The sequence below is a fragment of the Mobula hypostoma genome, chromosome 10 (assembly GCF_963921235.1).
Source record: "Mobula hypostoma chromosome 10, sMobHyp1.1, whole genome shotgun sequence".
Classification (NCBI taxonomy): Eukaryota; Metazoa; Chordata; class Chondrichthyes; order Myliobatiformes; family Myliobatidae; genus Mobula; species Mobula hypostoma.
The window spans coordinates 134,736,734-134,763,718 of record NC_086106.1 but is presented as its reverse complement, the minus strand read 5'-3'; the positions used below and the strand labels follow the sequence as shown (position 1 = coordinate 134,763,718).

Sequence of the window (26,985 nt, the reverse complement as noted above, 5' to 3'; positions counted from 1 at the left end):
TCCACAAGCTTTCCACTAACTGTTCTGGCAGTCTGGTTCCCAACCTCTGCAACTCTAGTTTAAACCCCATTGTGCAGCACTAACAAACCTTCCTGCTATGATATTAGTCCCCCTCTAGTTCAGGTGCAAACCGACCCTTCTGTACAGGTCTCATCTTCCCTGGAAGAGAGACAAATGATCCAAAAATCTTATGCCCTCCCTCCTAGACCCAACTCCCTAGCTACATATAAAACTGATTAAGGGATCAATAAAGTATGACTATGACTATAGTTCTAGTCTCACTGGCATGTGACACATGTAGCAATCTTGAGATCACAACCCTGGAGGTCCTGCCCTTTAACTTAGCACCTAACTTCCTGAACTCCTCATCACTCATCCTACCCATGTCATTGGTACCTACATGGACTACGACTTCTGGCTGTTCATCTTCCCACTAAGAATGCTGAGGACACGATTTGAAATATCCCAGACTCTGGCACCCAAGATGCAACATACCATCTGCATCTCGTTCAGGCCCACAGAATCTCCTGTCCATTCCCCTATCACCAGAGTGTGCCTCTTCTTCCCCCTTTCCGTCACAGTCACATAGGCAGACTCAGTGCCAGAGACCCAGCCACTGTGACTTTCCTCTGTTTGGTCATCCTCCCTGACAGTATCCAAAGTGATATATCTGTTGTTGAGGGGGATGGCCACAGGAGTACTCTTCACTGGCTCCTTAACCCCTTTCCCCTTCCTGGCTGTCACCCAGTTTCCTGTGTCCTGCACCTTGGGTGTAACTACATCTCCATATGTCCTCTTTCTCATCCCTTCAGCCTCCCGAATTACCCAGAGTTCATGCAGTTCCAAGCTCCAACTCCTTAGTGCAAATTGTTAGAAGCTGCAGCTGGATGCACTTCTTGCAGTTGTAGTGGTCAGGGATTCTGGAGGCCTCCCTGTCTTCCCACATCCTGCAAGATGAGCATTGGACTATCCCACCTGTCATCTACTCAGCTGAGCGGATATAAAGAGAAGGAAAAAAAAACTTGAGCTTTGCTTTCTCTGAGTGAGCCAAAGCTTTAAGATTACCACTTTGACAATGTCCACTCAGACAATGGCTGCTGTGCCTGCCCCTGCCTTCCTTTAATTTGCTCTTACTAGTTAATCAAAAATGCCGATTAGCCACTGGTCAAAGCTCTATTATGTTAACGTGAACCGCTCTTGCCTGGTATCCTTGGGCAGTGAACCTGATTGAAGTCCCCTTCTCTTTAAACTTCCGATGTACAGATTGGCTGCTGGTCAAATCTCTATATTGTCGACTGTTTATTCTCATGGCCTGCTGAGTTCCTCCAGCATTTTTTCTGTGTTACCTTCCTTTTGCCTATTGTACAGACTTTCTAAATACAGGTTTCCCCTGCCATCCGAAGGTAGAGCGTTCCTATGAAACGGTTTGTAAGCCAAAATGTCGTAAAGCGAAGAAGCAATTACCGTTTATTTATATGGGAAAATTTTGTGAGCGTTCACAGACCCAAAAATAACCTACCAAATCATGCCAAATAACACATAAAACCTAAAATAGCAGTAACATATAGTAAAAGCAAGAATGATATGATAAATACACAGCCTATATAAAGTAGAAATACTTTTCCACAATCATTGCCGGCACGGATCTCTGTAGCGAAAATCTCACGCAAGTGCCGTCGGCAGAAAAACACGCAAGCGCTGTTGGCAAAAACACGGCGCAAGCGCTCTCCAGTAATCTTTAAACTATGAAGCTGCCAAATCATACCAAATAACACATAAAAATACACAGCCGATATAAAGTAGAAATAATATATGTACAGTGTAGTATCACTTATGGGAATCGGGAAGACAGCGAGCACACTGATGATGGTGTGTTAGACTGAGTTGTCGCAGGCTGGGGTGGTGCAGTGGCCCCCACCCTCCAGGCTGCTGAGTGATACATTGCCGCAAAGAACGCAGGGATCCAGCGGTAGCTGGGAGATACACAGCACATCTTTAAGAAAAAAGCCAAACAAACATGCTAATTAATTAGGTGCCGCCTGTAATTGTCGGCCCAGATCAGTGCCGACTTCCGATTGCGTTGTCTCTGATCTGGGCCGACAATTACGTGTCGGCGGCACCTAATTAATTAGCATGTTTATTTCAGCTTTTTTCTTAAAAGATGTGCTATGTGCCTCCCGGCTACCTTTGCATTCTCCGCGAATCGGTATCTGTCCGTGGCCTGGGGGTTGGGGTGGTGGGACACTGGGGTGTCATCTCGTCGCCTGTTTCCATTAGAGCAGGCAGCTCAACTTCTCCTATCTCTGCCCGCCTCGATGTCGAAGGTCGAGGTTCGTCATCTGCTGTGGCCGATGCGGAAGGCTTGCTTGACTGCTGAGCCTCGTGCATTTTTCTATCACAGTTCTTTAATAAGGACTCAAACCATCCTGCAAGTATCCCCTAAACCGATGTACCCTTTCAAAATTAAAGTCATACTTTATCATGACTCATTCGGTTTCGATTGTTATCCTTTTTTCTTCCAATTGCATCAGCTCTTCATCTGTCAGTTCTTGGTGATGGAATGCCAAAACCTCTTCAACATCATGTTCGTCAGCTTCCACAAGCCAAACTCACGTTGTCCTTACTTCGTTCACCACAATCGAAATGCTTAATTATGTCTAGTTTTACCGTAAGTGTAACACCCTTACGAGCTCTTTCAGGCTTTTCCGATACCATAGAACTCATCTTGCAAACGGCTGCTCACAGGCACGTGTTAAAGCAAAGCAGTTCTGAATCCGGGGGAGAGCGGCCTCTTGGGGCACGCTCTGCCTTTTATCGCGCGCTGAATTTTTTTTTGTAACAGTGAAAACACCTTCTGAAAGCGAAAATAGGGTACTAATGTAGGTCTTTTGTAACAGTGAGGTTTCGTAAAGCGAACGTTCGAAAAGCGGGGGACACCTGTAGTAGCATGACATAGAAGCTTGACTTCCTGACTCTCATACTCAATGCCCCAACCAATGAAGGCCAGCGTGCCATAAGCCTTCTTTAGCTCCCTATCTAGTTACAATGGCCACTTTCAGTGAGTGATGGACATGGATCTCAAGATCCCTCTGTACATTACATTGTTAAGGTTCTGCCATTAATAGTATGCATTACACTAAGACCTCCAGTGTGACAACTCATACTTGGTCGGATTTTACTATCTGCTACTTCTCTGTCCATGTCATTCAAGTTTATTGCCATCTGACTATAAAACATATAACCAAACAAAACAATATTCCTACGAACCACAGTGCACCCACAAGATTACACACAGCACATAAACTAAAATATTACAATAAGTTATTAAAATGTAATTCAAAATGCATAGAGTGCACAGCACAGTTAAACAGTAAACAGCTTGCAGTCCTGGTGATGAGATCTCTGTGGTGGCAGGGCATTCATTAGTCTCACAGCCTGGGGGAAGAAGCTATTACCCAGTGTAGCAGTCCTAGTCCTGATTCTTCTATACAGTAGTAGGTCAAAGGGATAGTGGGATGGGTGGCAGGGATCCTCAACTGAACTGTAACTGACCTGTAAGCAACACACAATCTGATCTATAATTTCACAAGATCACAAGACAAAGGAGCAGAAGTAGGCCATTCGGTCCATCGAGTCTGCTCCACCCACTCCACCATGAACTAAACTATTCTCTCATCTAGTTAAAATTTCCGGCTTTTTCCCCATATCTCTTGATACCCTGACTAATTAGATACCTATCAATCTCCTCCTTAAACACCCTCAATGATCGGGCCTCCACAGCTGCATGTGGCAATGAATTCCATAAATGCACGACCCTCTGGCTAAAAAAATTTCTCCTCATCTCTGTTTTAAATGGGTACCCTCTAATTCTAAGACTGTGGCCTCTTGTCCTGGACTCACCCACCAAGGGAAACAGCCTTTCCACATGTACTCTGTCCAACCTTTCAATATTTGAAATGTTTCTACTATTTGTTCTACCATATGACAGCCTCCACTGTCCACTATTCCACCAGTCTTTCTGTCACCTGTAAACCTACTAATCACCCATCCATATTTTTATCTAAGTCACTCACATATATTACAAAACTACAAAAGGCTCAACACTGATCCCTGTAGTACCTAACTGGTCACAGTGCTCCAGCCTGAATTCCACCCCCCGCTTCTGTCTTCTATGGGCATGCTAGCTCTGAGCTCCAAACGCTTCCTGAATAAATGCATCATTAACTCCACCACTCACCTGCATGGCCTCAACTGGTGTCACCCCTCCAGCGCTGGCATCCACTGAGTTCTGTCGATCAGAGCTACGGCTACGCAGAGGCTTGTTGGCTGGGTTGATGGGCGATTTCATGGGGCCAGCTGAAGCTGAACGAGTACAGAGATGAGACTCTATATAATTAGAATATCAAGCAGGAGAGCAAGAAAAGGCAAGTGGAGAGAAGGGAAAAATATTGTGTAGGTTAGGACACGGATGAATTGAAAATTATTCTGAATAATAACATTACAATAGTATGGGCAATAAATATCTGATGTATGTAATAACGGAACGGCAGTTGTCATGCCAGACTTGCACATTGATTGGTTGTGAGCTTGGTCCAATACAGTCAGACAGGTAAAATTAACAATAGTGTGGTTAGGGATCTTCATGAAAAGCGTGATAGCAGTATACCAAATTTATCATACACATGGAGGGTGCAATAGTTTGATCTAAAACCAGACATTATGCCAAAACAAGGGGCGCTACAATGGAACAATGGAGGAGGTGTCTAGCATAACACAGACAATATAGCAGGACAGTTCTGAAACTGTAAGACTTTCAGAGATTTTTCACGGTGCTCAACAAAAAGTATATTCCAGTTAAAAGCAAGAACATTCTAAGGGTGAAGAGAGCCAGCCTTGGATAAGGCATCGGTGGCAGGCAGACCACCACCAACCACGGTGAGTTCTTTCGCCTTGCGTGGGGCTTTTCTTGAAAACAGTAGCCAGTGCACAAGCGTGGGAAGCGTCAGAGGCATCAGTGGCAGCGGAAGGCAAGCAGAGCACCACCAAACGTGGTGAGTTCCTTCTACTTGCGGGGGGGGGGGTCCCTTATTTTTTTAAACCATAGAAGAGAGATAAGGTCTAGCGGAACGGCCATCGTCGGTGTGGGGGCTAGAGTCAGAGTGAGAACTTAGAGACCTTGACTCAAGAGGCTTCAGTGAGAAGAGGTTGAGACCAAAGAAACAGGTAAGAAGGGTAGGTTTTTCCTTTTGTTATTGCTGATTTGGTCTTGACTGCCCATACTACAGTGCAAGCAGGATGGCAGGTAGGGCAGTGGAATGCTCCTCCTGTAGGATGTGAGAATTCATTGTACCTGATGGTCTTCCTGATGACTACACATGCAGGAAATGCAGCCAACTCCAGTTCCTGAAAGACTGCATTATGGAACTGGAGCTGGATTTGAATGAACTAAGGGTTATCCAGGAGGCAGAGCAAATGATAGATAAGACTTTCGAGCAGGTGGTTACACCTAGAATGCAAAATTCAGCGAGCAGATGAGTGAACACTGAGAGAGGTAAAGGGAGAAAGAAGTCCGTGCTGGGTACTTTTACAAAGGCTGTTGTAAATCTAGTCAAGAAGAAAAGAAAAGCTTACGAAAGGTTCAAACAACCAGGTAATGATAGAATCAGGAGACGTAGAATCAGTATGGATAGAACTGAGAAATTCTAAGGGTTGAAAGACCCTAATGGGAGTTATCTACAGGCCCCCAAACAGTAGTCTGGATGTAGGGTGTAAGTTGAATCAAGAGTTAAAATTGGTATGTCGGTAAGGTAATGCTACAGTTGTTATGGGGGATTTCAATATGCAGGTAGACTGGAAGAATCAGGTTGGTACTGGACCCCAAGAAAGGGAGTTTGTGAAGTCCCTCTGAGATGGATTCTTAGAACAGCTTGTACTGGAGTCTACCAGAGAGAAGGCAATTCTAGATTTAGTGTTGTGCAATGAACCGGATTTGATCAGGGACTTCGAGGTAAAGGAGCCATTAGGAGATAGTAACATAGCACATAGAATAGTACAGCACAGTACAGGCCCTTCGGCCCACAATGTTGTGCCGACCCTCAAACCCTGCCTCCCATATAAGACCCCACCTTAGATTCCTCCATATACCTGTCTAGTAGTCTCTTAAACTTCACTAGTGTATCTGCCTCCACCACTGACTCAGGCAGTGCATTCCACGCACCAACCACTCTCTGAGTAAAAAACCTTCCTCTAATATCCCCCTTGAACTTCCCACCCCTTACCTTAAAGCCATGTCCTCTTGTATTGAGCAGTGGTGCCCTGGGGAAGAGGCGCTGGCTATCCACTCTATCTATTCCTCTTATTATCTTGTACACCTCTATCATGTCTCCTCTCATCCTCCTTCTCTCCAAAGAGTAAAGCCCTAGCTCCCTTAATCTCTGCTCATAATGCATACTCTCTAAACCAGGCAGCATCCTGCTAAATCTCCTCTGTACCCTTTCCAATGCTTCCACATCCTTCCTATAGTGAGGTGACCAGAACTGGACACAATACTCCAAGTGTGGCCTAACCAGAGTTTTATAGAGCTGCATCATTACATCGCGACTCTTAAACTCTATCCCTCGACTTATGAAAGCTAACACCCCATAAGCTTTCTTAACTACCCTATCCACCTGTGAGGCAACTTTCAGGGATCTGTGGACATGTACCCCGAGATCCCTCTGCTCCTCCACACTACCAAGTATCCTGCCATTTACTTTGTACTCTGCCTTGGAGTTTGTCCTTCCAAAGTGTACCACCTCACACTTCTCCAGGTTGAATTCCATCTGCCACTTCTCAGCCCACTTCTGCATCCTATCAATGTCTCTCTGCAATCTTTGACAATCCTCTACACTATCTACAACACCACCAACCTTTGTGTCGTCTGCAAACTTGCCAACCTACCCTTCTACCCCCACATCCAGGTCGTTAATAAAAATCACGAAAAGTAGAGGTCCCAGAACAGATCCTTGTGGGACACCACTAGTCACAACACTCCAATCTGAATGTACTCCCTCCACCACCACCCTCTGCCTTCTGCAGGCAAGCCAATTCTGAATCCACCTGGCCAAACTTCCCTGGATCCCATGCCTTCTAACTTTCTGAATAAGCCTACCGTGTGGAACCTTGTCAAATGACTTACTAAAATCCATACAGATCACATCCACTGCACTACCCTCATCTATATGCCTGGTCACCTCCTCAAAGAACTCTATCAGGCTTGTTAGACACGATCTGCCCTTCACAAAGCCATGCTGACTGTTCCTGATCAGACCATGATTCTCTAAATGCCTATAGATCCTATCTCTAAGAATCTTTTCCAACAGCTTTCCCACCACAGATGTAAGGCTCACTGGTCTATAATTACCCGGACTATCCCGACTACCTTTTTTGAACAAGGGAACAACATTTGCCTCCCTCCAATCCTCCGGTACCATTCCCGTGGACAACGAGGACATAAAGATCCTAGCCAGAGGCTCAGCAATCTCTTCTCTCACCTCGTGGAGCAGCCTGGGGAATATTCCATCAGGCCCCTGGGACTTATCTGTCCTAATGTATTTTAACAACTCCAACACCTCCTCTCCCTTAATATCAGCATGCTCCAGAACATCAACCTCACTCATATTGTCCTCACCATCATCAAGTTCCCTCTCATTGGTGAATACCAAAGAGAAGTATTCATTGAGGACCTCGCTCACTTCCACAGCCTCCAGGCACATCTTCCCCCCTTTATCTCTAATCGGTCCTACCTTCACTCCTGTCATCCTTTTTTTCTTCACATAATTGAAGAATGCCTTGGGGTTTTCCTTTACCCTACTTGCCAAGGCCTTCTCATGCCCCCTTCTTGCTCTTCTCAGCCCCTTCTTAAGCTCCTTTCTTGCTTCCCTATATTCCTCAATAGACCCAGCTGATCCTTGCTTCCTAAACCTCATGTATGCTGCCTTCTTCCTCCTGACTTGATTTTCCACCTCACTTGTCACCCATGGTTCCTTCACCCTACCATTCTTTATCTTCCTCACCGGGACAAATTTATCCCTTACATCCCGCAAGAGATCTCTAAACATCGACCACTTGTCCATAGTACATTTCCCTGCAAAAACATCATCCCAATTCACACCCGCCAAGTTCTAGCCTTATAGCCTCATAATTTGCCTTTCCCCAATTAAAAATTTTCCTGTCCTCTTTGATTCTATCCTTTTCCATGATAATTATAAAGGCCAGGGAGCGGTGGTCACTGTCCCCCAGATGCTCACCCACTGAGAGATCTGTGACCTGATCCGGTTCATTACCTAGTACTAGACCTAGTATGGCATTCCCCCTGGTCGGCCTGTCCACATACTGTGACAGGAATCCATCCTGGATACACTTAACAAATTCTGCCCCATCTAAACCCTTGGAATTAATCAGGTGCCAATCAATATTAGGGAAGTTAAAGTCACCCATGATAACAATCCTGTTATTTTTGCACCTTTCCAAAATCTGCCTCCCAATCCACTCCTCTGTACCTCTGCTGCTACCAGGGGGCCTATAGAATACCCCCAGTAGAGTAACTGCTCCCTTCCTGTTCCTGACTTCCACCCATATTGACTCAAAAGAGGATCCTGCTACATTACCCACCCTTTCTGTAGCTGTAATAGTATCCTTGACCAGTAATGCCACCCCTCCTCCCCTTTTTCCTCCCTCTCTATCCCTTTTAAAGCACTGAAATCCAGGAATATTGAGAATCCATTCCTGCCCTGGTGCCAGCCAAGTCTCTGTAATGGCCACTACATCATAATTCCATGTATGTATCCTTGTATGTGACCATAATATGATAAGTTTTAATCTACAAATTGAGAGGGAGAAGGGAAAATCCGAAGTGTCAGTATTACAGTTGAACAAAGGGAATTATGGAGCTATGAGGGAGGAGCTGGCCAAAGTTCAATGGAACAATACTCTAGCAGGGACGACAGTGGAACAACAATGGCAGGTATTTCTGGGAATAATGCGGAAGGTGCAGGATCAGTTCATTCCAAAGAGGAAGTAAGATCCTAAGGGGAGTAAGGGGAGGCCACGGCTGACAAGGGAAGTAAAGGACAGTATAAAAATAAAAGAGAAGAAGTATAACATAGCAAAGATGAGTGGGAAGCCAGAGGACTGGGAAACTTTTAAAGAGCAACAGAAGATAACTAAAAAGGCAATTTGCGGAGAAAAAATGAGGTATGAAGGTAAACTAACCAAGAATATAAAGGAGGATAGTAAAAGCTTCTTTAGGTATGTGAAAAGGGGAAAAAAAAAATTAAGACCAAAATTAGGTCCTTGAAGACAGAAAAGGGTGAATTTATTTTGGGGAACAAGGAAATGGCAGATGAGTTGAACAGGTACTTTGGATCTGTCTTCACTAGGGAAGACACAATATCCCAGAGATAATAGTGGCCAAAGGACCTAGGGTAATGGATGAACTGAAGGAAATTTATATTAGGCAGGAAATGGTGTTGGATAGACTGTTGGGTCTGAAGGCTGATAAATCCCCTGTACCTGATGGTCTATATCCCAGGGTACTTAAGGTGGAGGCTTTAGAAATCGTGGACACATTGGTAATCATTTTCCAATGTTCTATAGATTCAGGATCAGTTCCTGTGGATTGGAGGGTGGCTAATATTGTCCCACTTTTCAAGAAAGGAGGGAGAGAGAAAACGGGGAATTATAGACTGGTTAACCTGACGTCAGTGGTGGGAAAGATAAGAAAGGTGGGAACAATTATAAAAGATGAAATTACAACACATTTGGATAGCAGTAACAGGATAGGTCCAAGTCAGCATGGATTTACGAAGGGGGATATCATGCTTGACTCATCTTTTGGAATTTTTTGAGGATGTAACTATGAAAATGGACAAGGGAGAGCCAGTGGATGTAGTGTACCTTCTTGACTAGATTTTCAGAAAGCCTTTGATAAAGTCCCACATAGGAGATTAATGGGCAAAATTAGGGCACATGGTATTGGGGGCAGAGTACTGACATGGATTGAAAATTGGCTGGCTGACAGGAAACAAAGAGTAGCGATTAATGGGTCCCTTTCGGAATGACAGGCAGTGACCAGTGGGGTACCACAGGGTTCAGTGCTGGGACCACAGCTGTTTACAACATACATTAATGATTTAGATGAAGGGATTAAAAGTAACATTAGCAAATTTGCAGATGACACCAAGCTGGGTGGCAGTGTGAAATGTGAGGAGGATGTTATGAGAATGCAGGGTGACTTGGACAGGCTGGGTGAATGAGCAGATGCATGGCAGATGCAGTTTAATGTGGATAAGTGTGAGGTTATCCACTTTGGTGGTAAGAACAGGAAGGCAGATTATCTAATGAAGTCAAGTTAGGAAAAGGGGAAGTACAACAAGATCTATGTGTTCTTGTACATCAGTCACTGAAAGCAAGCATGCAGGTACAGCAGGCAGTGAAGAAAGCTGATGGCATGCTGGCCTTCACAACAAGGGGAATTGAGTATAGGAGCAAAGAGGTCCTTCTGTAGCTGTACAGGGCCCTGGTGAGACCACACCTGGAGTATTGTGTGCAGTTTTGGTCTCCAAATTTGAGGAAGGACATTCTTGCTATTGAGGGAGTGCAGCATAGGTTCACAAGGTTAATTCCCGGGATGGTGGGACTGTCATATGTCGAAAGGTTGGAGTGACTGGGCTTGTATACACTGGAATTTAGAAGGATGAGAGGGGATCTGATTGAAACATATAAGATTATTAAGGGATTGGACACGCTGGAGGCAGGAAGCATGTTCCCGCTGATGGGTGAGTCCAGAACCAGAGGCCACAGTTTAAGAATAAGGGGTAGGCCATTTAGAACGGAGTTGAGGAAAAACTTTTTCACCCAGCGAGTGGTGGATATGTGGAATGCTCTGCCCCAGAAGGCAGTGGAGGCCAAGTCTCTGGATGCTTTCAAGAAAAGAGATGGATAGAGCTCTTAAAGTTAGCGGAATCAAAGGTTATGGGGATAAGGCAGGAACTGGATACTGATTGTGGATGATCAGCCATGATCACAGTGAATGGTGGTGCTGGCTCGAAGGGCCGAATGGTCTACTCCTGGATCTATTGTCTATTATAAGGCTAGCAAGAAGGAGCTCAAGAAAGGAATTAGGAGAGCCAGAAGGGGCCATGAGAAGGCCTTAGCAGACAGGATTAAGGAAAACCCCAAGGCATTCTACAAGTATGTTAAGAGCAAGAGGAGAAGGCGTGAGAGAACAGGACCAATCAAGTTTGACAGTGGAAAAGTGTGTAGCATGGAACGGGAGGAGATAACAGAGGTACTTAATGAGTACTTTGCTTCAGTATTCACTATGGAAAAGGATCTTGGCAATTGTAGGGATGACTTACAACGGACTGAAAAGCTTGAGCATGTAGATATTAAGAAAGAGGATGTGCTGGAGCTTTTGGAAAGCATCAAGTTGGATAAGTCACTGGGACTGGACGAGATGTATTCCAGGCTACTGTGGGAGGCAAGTGAATGATCTTTGCATCATCAACGGGGATGGGAGAGGTTCCGGAGGATTGGAGGGTTGTGGATTGTTGGCCAGAAGAAACTGCAGTCTGATCAAGGACGGGGAAGCAGACAAGCCAGTTGTCTTTGTTTCCCCCATTTTGTGGACTCTGAACAGTTTCTGGCTCTTGGATAATCTAATCAGAACAACTGAATGTGGACACAGGAAGCTTCAGGTAATGGTCTGCTAAACCTGAAACCATTTTCAAACAAATAGTCATTTGTTAGGTAAGGGGCATTGACTCTGAGGCTACGTCCACACTACGCCGGATAATTTTGAAAACGCTGGTTTCCAGTAAAAACAACAGTCGTCCACACTAAGTGTTTTTCAAAATATCTCTGTCCACATTAGACGGATATTTGGGCAAATCTCCTCCTACTGGGCACGCGCAGGACACACAGAAAACTAGCCAAGAGGAAACGGTATTCTTGGTGCGCGTTTATCCAGTTACAGAGTAGAAAAACTTAAAAGGAATTGCTCTTGGCTCTCACGCAGGAGGACTTAAAACTAAAAAAAAACAAATACTGGAGCGTATGGAGGCAAACAACAGGGAGTTCACGGACAGTATGACCCGCTGACGACGAACATTGAAAAATTCACTAACTCTGTTGCATTAATAAAGCACTTTGTTAAATGTATGAAGCATGTCTGCATCAGTGTTATCTTGTATTTTCATACAATGTTACATTAGGCTGTTACACATCTATTGTCAGAGGAGTACAATAAATAGATAAACCACCTTGGTTCTTGGTTCTTGATCCTCCAAAATACTCCTCAAGGAATTTAAACTGGAGGTGGCGGGGGGTGTTTTCTGTCCTTACCTTCATACAAGCAAGGACAGAAAACAGGGCAAAGTGAGTATACTTATTTATTCAGTAAGCTATGGGTCAAAGTATTTGGTGAGTACATTTCTAACTCTTGTGGCTTCAGTCTCGTTGCCATCTGCTCTGAAATTGTTAGGTTATGTGGGGGATTGCATCCAAGAAAACAACGAAATGCTGCGCTGCGGCCATCTGTTCCGGCACGTCATGACAGCGTGTTTAAATAGCCAAAAAAGCTCACTTTACAATTTAACTCTCCAGCCGTTCAAACCGACTGCGCGCTATAACAGCCGTATGGCAGTGCTTGCGCAGTACCAAGCAGCAGCAGCAGAAAAAGCATTGTTGTGGTGTTGTCATGATAGCATTTTTAAATCTCTCCGTTTACCCCGTACACACTACAACGGATATTTGCGTTTTCAGATTTATTCACTCTGGAGACGGTTTCTGAAAATCTCCGTTTTTGGGGGATGAAAATGCCGCTATAGTGTGGACGGAGGGTCAAAACGAAGAGAAAAAGCTTCGTTTTCAAAATTATCCAGCGTGGTGTGGACGTAGCCTGAACCAACCCTTGCTCTGGGACAATCTAATCAGAGCAATATACCTAAGACCATTCTCAGAGTAGTACTTGTTTTGTAAAATGCCAGACCTGCAGTCGGTAATCTCATTAGACTCTGCCTGGGTTGCCTCATTTAACTGGTGTGGACCAGTCAGAGTGTGAAGACACAAATACACAAGGCTGGGGTGGGCAGAGCCATGAAACAATGTTGGGTGTAGCCCTGTACAATGACCAGTAAGAAGGTGACCCTGCTAGGTCAGGTGACCTTGAGCCGATGGGATGGAGATCCAATGGTTCAATTGATGAGGAACAGTACAAGACTCAGGAGCTCCAAATACGCAGGGGCGATAACTCGCCAGCAGCCAGAGAGCAACCATCGCTGATAAGGAGGACCCCACGGACACGTGGAGATCGGGACCACGAGAAATGCCCGGCTAGCGTAGACTCCTTTCCCGGGTAATAACTTTTTCTCTTCATTGACTCTTCATGGACTGTCAGGGAATTCTAGCTGGGTGCACAAAGAGACAGTTTGTGAACCCATGTGCTTTCAGTTGAAACAATAGAAGTTACTTGTCGGTAAATACAGATTCTCTGTGCCTCACTGATCATTATTACGAGGGGTGATTCTTGTAACGGGATGTTGTACCATTATTCAAGAAAGGGAGTAGAGGTAGCCCAGGCCAGTCAGTCTTACTTCACTGGTTGGTAAGCTGATAGAGAAGAACCTGAGGGGAAGGATTTATGAACATTTGGAGAGGCATAATATGATTAGGAATGGTCAGCATGGCTTTGTCAAAGGCAGGTCATGCCTTACGAGCCTGACTAAATTTTTTGAGGATGTAACTAAACATATTGATGAAGGTAGAGCAGTAGATGCAGTGTATATGGATTTCAGTAAGGCATTTGATAAGGTACCCCATGCAAGGCTTATTAAGGAAGTGAGGAGGCATGGGATCCAAGGGGACCATTGCTTTGTGGATCCAGAACTGGCTTGCCCACAGAAGGCAGAGAGTGGTTGTAGATGGGTCATATTCTGCATGGAGGTCAGTAACCAGTGGTGTGCCTCAGGGTTCTGTTCTTGGACACCCACTCTTCATGATTTTTATAAATGACCTGGATGAAGAAGTGGAAGGATGGGTTGTAGATGACTTGTATTCTGCATGGAGGTCGGTGACTAGTGGTGTTCAGCAGGGATCTGTTCTGGGATCTCCCTCCACCTTTGTGATTTTTATAAATCACCTGGATGAGGAAGTAGAAGGGTGGGTTAGTAAGTTTCCTGATGACACAAAAGTTGGGGGTGTTGTGGATAGTCTGGAGGGTTGTCAGAGGTTACAGCAGGACATCGATAGGATGCAGATCTGGGATGAGAAGTGGGAGATGGAGTTCAATCCAGATAAGAGTGAAGTGGTTCATTTCAGTAGGTCAAATTTGAAGACAGAATATAATGTAAATGGTAAGGTTCTTGGCAGTGGAAGGATGAGAGCGATCTTGGGGTCTGTGTCTATAGGATACTTAAAGCTGCTACACAGGTTGACAATGTTGCTAAGGTGGTGTATGGTGTGTTGGCATTCATCAACTGTGGGATTGAGTTTAAGAGCTGTGAGGTAATGTTACCGCTATATTTAGGCATCCGTTAGTCTCATGAGACATTGGATTTGTGCCTTGGAAGGTTTCCAGGGTGCAGGCCTGGGAAAGGTTGTATGGAAGACCAGCAGTTGCCCATGCTGCAAGTCTTCCCTCTCCACGCCACCGATGTTGTCCAAGGGAAGGGTACAGCTTGGCACCGGTGTCGTCGCAGAGCGATGTGTGGTTAAGTGCCTTGCTCAAGGATACACACGCTGCCTCAGCCAAGGCTCGAACTAGCGACCTTCAAATCACTAGATCAACGCCTTAACCACTTGGCCACGCGCCAACCGCTATATAAGACCTTAGTTAGACCCCACTTGGAGTACTGTGTTCTGTTCTGGTCATCTCACTACAGGAAGGATATGGATACTTTAGAAAGATTTACAGGGATGTTGCCTGGATTGGAGAGCATGACTTATGAGAATAGATTAAGTAAGCTTGGTCTTTTCTCCTTGGAGCAACGGAGGATGAGAGGTGACTTGATCGAGGTGTATAAGATGATGAGAGGCATTGATTGTAGAGATAGCCAGAAGCTTTTTCCCAGGGCTGAAATGGGTAACACAAGGGGTCATAGTTTTAAGGTGCTTGGAAGTAGGTATGGGGGGGGAGGTGATGTCAGAGGTAAGTTTTTCACACAGAGAGTGATGGGTGCGTGGAAGGCACTGCCAGCAACAGTCGTGTAAGTGGATACAATAGGGTCTTTTAAGAGACTCTTTGATAGGTACATGGAGCTTAGAAAAATAGAGGGCTATGTGGTAGGGAAATTCTCGGCAGTTTCTCAAGTAGGTTACATGGTCGGAAAAATTGGGAAAGTACAAAAGAACCACTAAGCAAGTAATAACGAAAGGAAAACAGATTGTGAAAGTAAATTGGCACAAAATAGAAAAGCAGACAGGAAAAGATTTTATAATAACATAAGGGTAAAAGAGTGGCTCAGGTGAACCTAGGTCCATTGGAAGTTCAGAGGGCAATGTCGAATGCAACCGTCTTGAATGACTATTTTGTGTCAATCTTCATGATGGAGGACACATCTCACATGCCAAAGAGAGATATTATGCATGTGCTGGGAGGTGAGGACTTCAACACAATCATTGTACCTAAAGAGATGATGATGAGCAAGCTGGTGGGTCTGTAGGTGGACAAAGCCCCTGGTCCTGATGGAATACATCCCAGGATACTGAAAGATATGGCACTAGTTACAGTAGATGCACTTGTGATAATTTACCAAATTTCTCTGAACTCTGGGCAGGTCTGAACAGATCGGAAGACTGTGAATGTAACACCACTATTTCGAAAAAGGATGAGGACAAAAAGCAGATAACTATAGCTCATAGAAACCATAGAAACTACAGCACAGAAACAGGCCTTTTGGCCCTTCTTGGCTGTGCCAAACCATTTTCTGCCTAGTCCCACTGACCTGCACACAGACCATATCCCTCCATACACCTCCCATCCATGTATCTGTCCAATTTATTCTTAAATGTTAAAAAAGAACCCGCGTTTACCACCTCGTCTGGTAGCTCATTCCATACTCCCACCACTCTCTGTGTGAAGAAGCCCCCCCCAATGTTCCCTTTAAACTTTTCCCCCCTCACCCTAAACCCATGTCCTCTGGTTTTTTTCTCCCCTTGCCTCAGTGGAAAAAGCCTGCTTGCATTCACTCTATCTATACCCATCATAATTTTATATACCTCTAATTTTATATCCCCTCATTCTTCTACGCTCCAGGGAATAAAGTTCCAACCTATTCAACCTTTCTCTGTAACTGAGTTTCTCAAGTCCCGGCAACATCCTTGTAAACCTTCTCTGCACTCTTTCAACCTTATTTATATCCTTCCTGTAATTTGGTGACCAAAACTGAACACAATACTCCAGATTCGGCCTCACCAATGCCTTATACAACCTCATCATAACATTCCAGCTCTTATACTCAATACTTTGATTAATAAAGGCCAATGTACCAAAAGCTCTCTTTACGACCCTACATACCTGTGACGCCACTTTTAGGGAATTTTGTATCTGTATTCCCAGATCCCTCTGTTCCACTGCACTCCTCAGTGCCTTATCATTAACCCTGTATGTTCTACATTGGTTTGTCCTTCCAACGTGCAATACCTCACACTTGTCAGTATTAAGCTCCATCTGCCATTTTTTAGCCCATTTTTCCAGCTGGTCCAAGTCCCTCTGCAGGCTCTGAAAACCTTCCTCACTGTCTACTACACCTCCAATTTTTGTATCATCAGCAAACTTGCTGATCCAATTTACCACATTATCATCCAGGTCATTGATATAGATGACAAATAACAATGGACCCAGCACTGATCCCTGTGGCACACCACTAGTCACAGGCCTCCACTCAGAGAAGCAATTCTCTACCACCACTCTCTGGCTTCTTCCATCGAGCTAATGTCTAATCCAATCTATCACCTCTCCATGTATACCTAGTGACTGAATTTTCCTAACTAACCTCCCATGCGGGACCTTGTCAAAGGCCTTACTGAAGTCCATGTAGACAATATCCACTGCCTTCCCTTCATCCACTTTCCTGGTAACCTCCTCGAAAAACTCCAATAGATTGGTCAAACATGACCTACCACGCACAAAGCCATGTTGACTCTCCCTAATAAGTCCCAGTCTATCCAAATGCTTGTAGATTCTGTCTCTTAGTACTCCCTCCAATAACTTACCTACTACTGACGTTAAACTTACTGGCCTATAATTTCCCGGATTACTTTTCGATCCTTTTTTAAACAACGGAACAACATGAGCCACTCTCCAATCCTCTGGCACCTCACCTGTAGACAGCGACATTTTAAATATTTCAGCCAGGGCCCCTGCAATTTCAACACTAGTCTCCTTCAAGGTCTGAGGGAACACCCTGTCAGGTCCCGGGGATTTATCCACTTTAATTTTCCTCAAGACAGCAAGGACCTCCTCCTTTTCGATCTGTACAGTTTCCAAGATCTCACTACTCGTTTCCCTTAATTCCATAGACTTCATGCCAGTTTCCTTAGTAAACACAGACGCAAAAAACCTATTTAAGATCTTCCCCATTTCCTTTGGTTCCGCACATAGCCGACCACTCATTTAGCTTAATATCCGTAGTCGGGAAAATGCTTGAAGCCATTGTTAAGAAATAGCGAGACATCTCGATAGAAATGGTTCTATTGGGCAGACAGAGTATATATTCATGAAATGCGGGTCGTTTAACAAACTTGCTACAGTCTTTGCCAATATAATAAGCTCCGTGGATCGAGGGGTATATGGGAACCATAAGATACAGGAGCAGAGGCAGGTCATTTGGCTCAAGTCTGCTCCACTATTTCATCATGGTGGATCCATTTTCCCTCTAAGCCCCAATCTCTTGCCTTCACCCTTCTCCCTTCATGCCCTGACTAATGAAGAATCCATCAACCTTTGCTTTAAATGTACCTAATGACTGGGCCTCCACAGGTGCTCGAGGCAACGAGTTTCACAGGTTCACCACTCTCTGGCTAAAGAAATTCCTCATCACCATTCTAAAAGGATGCCCCTCTATCCTGAGACTCTGTCTCCTGATCTTAGACCCCCCGTCATACAAAACGTCCTCTCCACATTCACTCTATCGATGCCCATCAACATTCAATAGGTTTCAATGAGGACACCCCTTATTCTTCATAATTCCAATGAATACAGGCCCAAAGCTGTCAAACGGTCCTCATATGACAAGCCTTTCAGTCCCGGACTTATTTTTGTGAACTTCCTTTGAACACTCTCCAATGTCAGCACATTCTTTTTTAGATAAGGGGGCCAAAAACTGTTCAGAATAAATACTCCAAGTGAGGCCTCCTAGAGATTGGTGAATCTGTGGAATTCTCTGCCCAGGGAAGCAGCAGAGGCATTCCACCCTCATTATCCTGCACTCCTTGATGCAGCCTCATTAAGTATATTCAAGATCAGTTAGATAGAATTTTGCATAGGAGGGGAATTAAGGGTTGTAGGCAAAAGGCAGGGAGATGCCAGATCAGCCATGAATAGCCAAATGGCCTACTCCTTCTCCTTATGTAAAGTACACACCACCACACATTGTAAAACCAGACAATGTTTAGTAATTCAAAAGGAAATTAAAGTGGAATTTGAGAATCTACTTTCAAGAGCTAAAGAGCTCCACTGTCACCGGAGAACAGCAAAGAGCAGGAGCACTGTGGAACCCAGTGAGAAACACACTGCTGATCCCATGTGAAGTGAGTGGTTACTGAATGTCAGGCGGTACACATGCACCTGCCATTTCCATCCTCATGATCCTGCACTCCTTGATACAGCCTGACACCCTGTAAAGATCCTGGGTCCACAGGACCATAATACTATAACACATTAGAGCAGAATGAGGCCATTTGACCTACTGGTCTATTCACCAATCCATCATGGTGGATTTATTTTCCCTCTCAACCCTCTTCTCCTGTGTTTTGCCTGTAAACTCTGATGCTCTAACTAATCAAGGACCTATCAACTGAGGTTTTAAATATACTCAATGACCTGACATCCACAGGCCTCTGTGGCAATGAATTAAAGATTTACCACCCTTTAGCTGAAGAAATTCCTTCTCACTCTGTTCTAAATGGACATCTCTCTATTCTGAGATGGTGCCCTCTGGCCCTAGCTTCACCCACTAAAGGAAACATCCTCTCCACATCCGTTCAAAAAGGCAACAATTATACCAGTGCCTAAGAAGAGTGATGTGAGCTGTCTTAATGACTATCATCCAGTAGCACTCACATCAACAGTGATGAAATGCTTTGAGAGGTTGGTCAACACTAGACTGAACTCCTGCCTCAGCAAGGAACTAGACCCATTGCAATTTGCCTATCGCCACAAAAGGTCAATGGTAGATGCAATCTCAATGGCTCTCCACACGGCTTTAGACCACCTGGACAACACAAACACCTATGTCAGGATGCTGTTCATCGACTATAGTTCAGCATTTAATACCATTATTCCCACAATCCTGATTGAGAAGTTGCAGAACCTGGGCCTCTGTACTTCCCTCTGCAATTCCTAACCTGAAGACCAGAATCTGTGTGGATTGGTGACAACATATCCTCCTTGCTGATGATCAACACTGGCACACCCCAGGGGTGTGTGCTTAGCCCACTGCTCTACTCTCTATATACACATAACTGTGTGGCTTGGCATAGCTGAAATACCATCTATAAATTTGCTGACGAATCAACCATTGTTGGTAGAATCTCAGGTGGTGACGAGAGGGTACACAAGAGTGAGATATGCCAACTAGTGGAGTGGTGCCGCAGCAACAACCTGGCACTCAACGTCAGTAAGACGAAAGAGCTGATTTTGGACTTCAGGAAAGGTAAGACAAACGAATGCATACAATCCTCAGAGAGGGATCAGAATTGGAGTGAGTGACCAGTTTCAAGTTCCTGGGTGTCAAGATCTCTGAGGATCTAGCCTGGTCCCAACATATCGAAGTAGCTATAAAGAAGGCACGACAGCGGCTATACATTAGGAGTTTGAAGAGTTTTGGCATGTTAACAAAAACACTCAAAAACTTCAAAAGATGTACCGTGGAGATCTTTCTGACAGGCTGCATCACTGTCTGGTATGCGGGGGGGGGGCGGGCTACTGCACAGGACCAAAAGAAGCTGCAGAGGGCTGTAAATCTAGTCAGCTCCATCTTGAGTATGAGCCTACAAAGTACCCAGGACATCTTCAGGGAGTGGTGTCTCAAAGGCAGCATCCATTATTAAGGACCTCCAGCACCCAGGGCATGTCCTTTTCTCACTGTTACCATCAGGTAGGAGATACAAAAGCCTGAAGGCACACACTCAGTGATTCAGGAACAGCTTCTTCCCCTCTGCCATCCGATTCCTAAATGGACACTGAACTACCTCACTTTTTTTAATATACAGTATTTCTGTGTTTTGCACGTTTTTTAATCTATTCAATATACATATACTGTAATTGATTTACTTATTCACTTATTATTATTTTTCTCTTCTATATTACATATTGCATTGAACGGCTGCTGCTAAGTTAACAAATTTCATGTCACATGCCGGCGATAATAAATCTGATTCTGATTCTGTCCAGGGGAGTAGAAGTACAGCCAAGTGATCAGACTTCCCAAAGTCAGGGTGTGGAATAGCACGGTAGGCATTCTTGATGGTGGTGTAACAGTGGTCCAGTATGTTGTTTCCTCTGGTATTGCAAGTGGTCTGTTGATGGTAATTGCTCAGTGATATTTTCAGACTGGCCTGGTTAAAATCCCCCAAAATGATGTGAAGGCATTAGGCCTGAGGTGGAATATATACTGTTACCAAAATGATCCTAGAGATCTCCCGCGGTAGGTAAAATGGATGACACTTAACTGCTAGATATTTCAGGTCTGGTGAGCAGAATTGGGACAGCACTGATATATTCGTGTATCAAGAAGAGTTGATCATGAGGCATACTCCTCCACGTCTGCTTTTGAGAGACTCTATAAGATCTAGCCTGATGGTGTATAGTAAACCCATCAATCTGAATTGTTGCATCCGGTACAGAAGGGATTAACCAGGATTCCATGAAACAAAGGACACACACAGTCCTAATGTCTCTCTGATTCAGCACCCTCGCTCTGAGATCATTGATTTTATTCACCAGAGACTGCACGTTTGCCAGCAAGATAGTCAGTATTGGGAGTTTAAAACCTTGTTTCCTTAAACACACTTGTATCTCTGATCTGCAACCACGTTTCCTGCGTGGAATCCGGCGAGGAGACCATCCACAATCAGCATTGTTTCTAACAGTTTTAAACAGTGATAGTTTGTTTAAACGCATGAAGACATCTTTGTTAACTGTACTGACCTTGGAAGCAGTTGTGCTTTTTAGCTGTATCAGGCTGAAACGAGAATATTTAATTGTATCCATTGAGAGTTCTGCTGCTACGCGAGTCACCTTGAGGCGCCCCGGAAGTAATATAAAGGTGGCAGAGTGGGAACACATTTTTTTTTTAAACAAAGTAATGGAAATTGGACTAAGAATTAAAACATACTAATGACCTCTCTTTCTGTCTTAAAATGAAAACAAGGAAGGCAAAAAGAGAAAGTTAAGGGGAAGAGGAGTGTGAGACCGGAAGATGCAATCATATGGCAGATATAATAGAAAGCTTTGTGGACGAGTCTTTTACTCACTACATAGAGCAGAACTCAGGGCAGCTCAGCAACATGGTGCCGAACACAAAGGAGCCAAGTGTCCCTAAAAACACATTCATATCATATTAGCACTGAACTGTGAGCAGGGAGTCACAAGTCAATAAAACATCTCACCGTTTCTCCTTTTCAGATTTAACCTGTAATCAGGCTCTCGTGAATAAAACAAATAGTGGAAACATGAAATACAAGCAAGGAATAGAAATACTGGGTGGTGAAGCTGTGGAATATGTAACACACAAAGCAGCAGAGGCTATGTCGGTGAAAGTATTTTAAGTGGCTGATAGGCATAAGAGGTGAAAGGTGTAACCAGGACACTCACTTAGATGTTTAGCCAGGGAGCACAGTTTAAGGATTGCACAGCCTACCCCTATGTTCTGTTTTCTAGCTGGTGTAGGATAAGGAAAGCAGCATTCAAACATGAAAAACATTCAATCAGTTAAGGACACTAAGTCAATGATTTCGTATCGTGTGTTTCCTAAATCAGTTCTTAGGTTCTTCATTAGTCAGGGTATCAAAGGATATGGGGAGAAGGCAGGAAAATGGGGTTGAGAGGGATAATAAATCGGCTGTGATGGACTGGCGGAGCCGACTTGATGGGCCAAATGGCCTAATTCTGCTCTTATGCCTTATAGTGTCCCCATCTCATCACCAATTAAGTACCTAAAGGCCACCTGCTCACTGCATCCCCCTCCAATCTGCCTCCTCTTTACCTTAATCCTCAGTGTCCCCACTCCACCCACTAATGACCTTTCCTCCCTGACCCAGATGCCTCAATGCCCTTTACCTTCCAACCCACTTTGCAACAAGCTGATGACATTTTGTGTGAGCTTCATGAGGCTTTGTGTGTGCCAGTGTGGTTCTCAGCTGACCACACTAAAGTACAAAGAGGTCAGTGCGTAAGCAGGTTAATCGCAGTCACCTTAAGCACATTCCTGTGTATCAGGGATAGAAAGAATTACCTGCAGAACTTTGTCCAGCTTCTGGTAAAGCAGCAGCACTCTTGCTCCTAGCTAACGATGACTGTGTGGGCATTAGCAAGCGGCTGATTATACTACTCTCTACAGGACTGTTCTGCGAACGTCGAGCTGAGGGAGAGGAATGAATTGGAAGTCGAGTTAATGTGGTTTAACTGCAGAAGAGATGGGTAGGAGAACAGTTAGTGCGAGTGACAAAATAAGTTAGTTAGATTAGTGAATGATAAAAATAACCTAGGAAGGTTCAAAACAAAGTGTTACTGTCTCAAATAACACAATGGAATGAAACAGTAATTAAATTAGGTACAGTGAGCCCAAGCTCACTGACTGGTCATTAATAAACATAGCTTGACGCCAGTCAGGTATGCACTGACAAACCTTTAGATCATGCAGCCCTAGGCAAGGGTTATTATTCTGATTCGAGTCAATCTTCTGTTATGAATTAGTGAGTACAGTAATCACAGAAAAAGGGGTAATCCTGGAAACTGCGGAATAGGGAGTCTAACATCAGTGGTCAGGAAGTTACTGGACAGGATTCTTAGGGATAGGATTTGTGAGCATTTGGAAAGACATGGGCTAATTATGGACAATCAGCATTTGAACAGGATGGTGTGCAAAGCACCCAGAAAAAATAACCTCCAAACTCAGAGAAGATAAGTAGGCAGGGTGCAAGTAGTTTTCACATGCACAATTACATCATACAATCACTGGACAGACAGTTTCTTGTGGTGACAAGAGTAATGTTTCAGCGCCATTACCACCAATAATGGAAACATTAATTTCCCTCATAGTCCTGGGAAAATGTTGAGATGGGGAGTGGTTAATGCAGATAGGTGAATGGCCTAGACAGTCACATGGGAAAATGTTGAGATGGGGAGTGTTAATGAGGATAGGTGAATGGCCTAGACAGTCACATGGGAAAATGTTGAGATGGGGAGTGGTTAATGCAGATAGGTGAATGGCCTAGACAGTCACATGGGAAAATGTTGAGATGGGGAGTGGTTAATGCAGATAGGTTAACGGCCTAGACAGTCACATGGGAAAATGTTGAGATGGGGAGTGGTTAATGCAGATAGGTGAATGGCCTAGACAGTCACATGGGAAAATGTTGAGATGGGGAGTGTTAATGAGGATAGGTGAATGGCCTAGACAGTCACATGGGAAAATGTTGAGATGGGGAGTGTTAATGAGGATAGGTGAATGGCCTAGACAGTCACATGGGAAAATGTTGAGATGGGGAGTGTTAATGCAGATAGGTGAGTGGCCTAGACAGTCACAGGGGAAAATGTTGAGATGGGGAGTGGTTAATGCAGATAGGTGAATGGCCTAGACAGTCACATGGGAAAGTGCTGAGATGGGGAGTGTTAATGAGGATAGGTGAATGGCCCGGAGAGTTCTGGATGGTGGAATTACGTTGGAGGTGATGGACATAATGGTGGATGGTCTCCTGAAAATGGTGACTGGTGGGCTGGAAGGTGAGAACAATAAGAACTCTAGTTGTTCTGGGTGAGAGAACATATTGTGTGGGGAAATAGTAGACACATAGTTGAGAGCTACATCAATCAAGGCAGAGAGAAAGCAAAAGTTAATAAAACTGTAATGGCAAGTCTAATCATCAGATGCAATATGGAGAATCTGGGAGAAGGAAATGGCAGATTTATGAATTTCATCACACACTCATGGCACAAGTTATTAAATGTTAGGCTGATTAAATATGTTTAACATTTAGGTCACAAAACAGGACTAAATGTCTGATGCAAATCATCAGCCACCTTGAAGATCTTCTCTTGAGAGTTTGTCTACATGAGTAGATGAGCGAGGGTTACTGGCCAATCTATTTAGCGAGGAGCTCCTCTTCTTATCCGCTGTGCCTAAGAATTAAGGACATTGTCCATTATTTACTGGGAAAAAAAAACAACCAACAAAGATCACATCCAAGTTCACTGGGCTCACATCCAAAACTTAAAATTTGCTGAATTCGATGGAAAGCATATAATGGAACATCCGACTGATGTTGAATTGCCTCTGAGGCAATGAGCCTTTTCTGTAAAAGACCATTGAAGAGTGGACTTATCAAATTTGCATATTTAATACAGCAAGAAAACACTTGCTGCACCTGCCGACTGACTGGAGTACTCATGGTGGCTCCTCAGAGGGTAACGACACCCCCCTCCTCTGTTTAATACTGCACTGAGCTATTCCCGGTGGTGATGGAGACAGTTTAACGACCACCCCCCTCTGGTTAAAATAGCACTGAGCTACTCCCGTTTGGTGAGAGGGTTAACCCCCGCCCCCCCCCCCACCCGGTTACTATCACACTGAGGTACTCCCGGTGATGGCTGAGAGGGTCAACAACGCTCTGTTTAATACAGCACCTCATCGCCAGGACTAACACCCAAACCATTTGCAATCCCTGTGAATTTGCTGAGGATGGAGGAATAATGTATCGCCGACTAGAGATGCAGCTTGGGAAAGGAGAAACATTCTCTGATGGTCCTGTAGTTCAACCTCCGCACTTCATTTTCCTGCACACAGTAGCTTTAACAAAGATGTCTCATTGTTTGTTACCCACTGCTCTGTGAGCGAAATTCCCAAGTGAGTCAGAAAATTGAATGTTTGAGTCACTCCGGAGATCAGGGAGCTTGGGTGGTGTGGGAAGGGAAATAGGAAGCATTCAGGGTTAGGAGGGGAGACAACGTTGAATGCGGTGGGGGGTGGGGGAGATACTGCACAAGGATAGAAACATAGAAAACCTACAGCACAATACAGGCATTTTGGCCCACAAAGCTGTGCCAAACATGTCCTTACCTTAGAAATTATCTAGGGTTACCCATAGCCCTCTATTTTTCTGAGCTCCATGTACCTGTCCAGCAGTCTATTAAAAGACCCTATTGTATCCACCTCCACCACCATCACTGGCAGCCCATTCCACACACTCACCACTCTCTGTGTAAAAAACTTACCCCTGACACCTCCTCTGTATCTACTTCCAAGCAGCTTAAAACTGTGCCCTCTTGTGCTAGCCATTTCAACCCTGGGAAAAAGCCTCTGGCTATCCACACGATCAATGCCTCTCATCATCTTATACACCTCGATCAGGTCACCTCTCATCCTCCGTCACTCCAAAGAAAAAAGGCTGAGTTCGCTCAACCTATTCTCATAAGGTATGCTCCCTAATCCAGGCAACATCCTTGTAAATCTCCTGTGCACCCTTTCTATGTTTCCACATCCTTCCTATAGTGAGGTGACCAGAACTGAGCACAGTACTCCAAGCAGGGTCTGACCAGGGTCCTATATAACGGCAACATTACCTCTCAGCTCCTAAACTCAATCCCATGACTGATGAAGGCCAATGCGCCGTATGCTTTCTTAACCACAGAGTCAACCTGCCAGCAGCTTTGAGTGTCCTATGGACTCGGACCCCAAGATCCCTCTGATCCTCCACACTGCCAAGAGTCTTATCATTAATATTATATTCCGTCATCATGTTTGACCTACCAAAATGAACCACTTCACACTTATCTGGGTTGAACTCCATCTGCCACTTCTAAAGTGATAGTAACTGGGAAATGGGAGATTAATGTGGGAAAATGTAAAATTTCCATCTTAGCATGAAAATAAAAAAATAGCATGTTACTTAATTGGTGAGAGTCCTCAGTGCTATAAGATGCAGCCAGACCTAGACTATGATGTAGGCACAGTTAATGATCAGGAAGACTAACATTGACACCAAAATTGATGCATGGTTAACAGTGAAGATTGACCAAGGTGACATCAGGATTTAAATCAGCTGGGGAAGTGGACCAAGGAATGGCTGATGCAAGTTAACTCTGGCAAGTACAAAGTGATGCATGTTGGGAAATTAAACAAGACCAGCACACACAGTGAATGGCAGGGCCCTGGGGAATGTTACTGAACAGCGAACTTGCTTTTAATCTGCCAAGGTATTGGGTGTAGGATTTAGCTGGAGTCCCCAGTAGGGTTACAAATCTTGGGTTAGAGCGTACTGAGTATTGCATCATTCAGATTGTCATACTACAGGACTAAATTAGAGAAGGAATTACTAGGAATGTTGCTGGACAAGTGAAGACAATTTTCCAAAGGAGGCTGAGGGATGACTTTAGAGGTTTATAAAACTAAACGAGGCATAATATAGATAATCATTATCTAATTTCTCCATTGTAGAGAAGTCTAAAATTAGAAGGCATAATTTGAAGGTGGTACAAAGAGTTAAAGGGGACTTTAAGGGCAAGTA

The 26,985-nt window shown here is 44.4% G+C and overlaps 1 protein-coding gene across 7 annotated transcripts in view; it reads right to left on the bottom strand.

Moving 5' to 3' along the window:
• The window catches only part of map7d3 (MAP7 domain containing 3), a 168,576-nt gene that overhangs the window by 60,084 nt on the left and 81,507 nt on the right, over window positions 1-26,985 (bottom strand). For 4 of the 7 annotated variants that reach the window (XM_063061181.1, XM_063061184.1, XM_063061183.1 and 1 more), the window contains 3 exons: window positions 24,503-24,601; window positions 22,716-22,841; window positions 4,238-4,386 (listed from right to left, as the gene is read on the bottom strand). In XM_063061181.1, the coding sequence (XP_062917251.1) occupies window positions 4,238-4,386; window positions 22,716-22,841; window positions 24,503-24,601 (374 nt within the window). The remainder of the gene's footprint in view (window positions 1-4,237; window positions 4,387-22,715; window positions 22,842-24,502; window positions 24,602-26,985) is intronic. The other 3 variants (XM_063061182.1, XM_063061186.1, XM_063061187.1) reach the window with 3 other exon arrangements.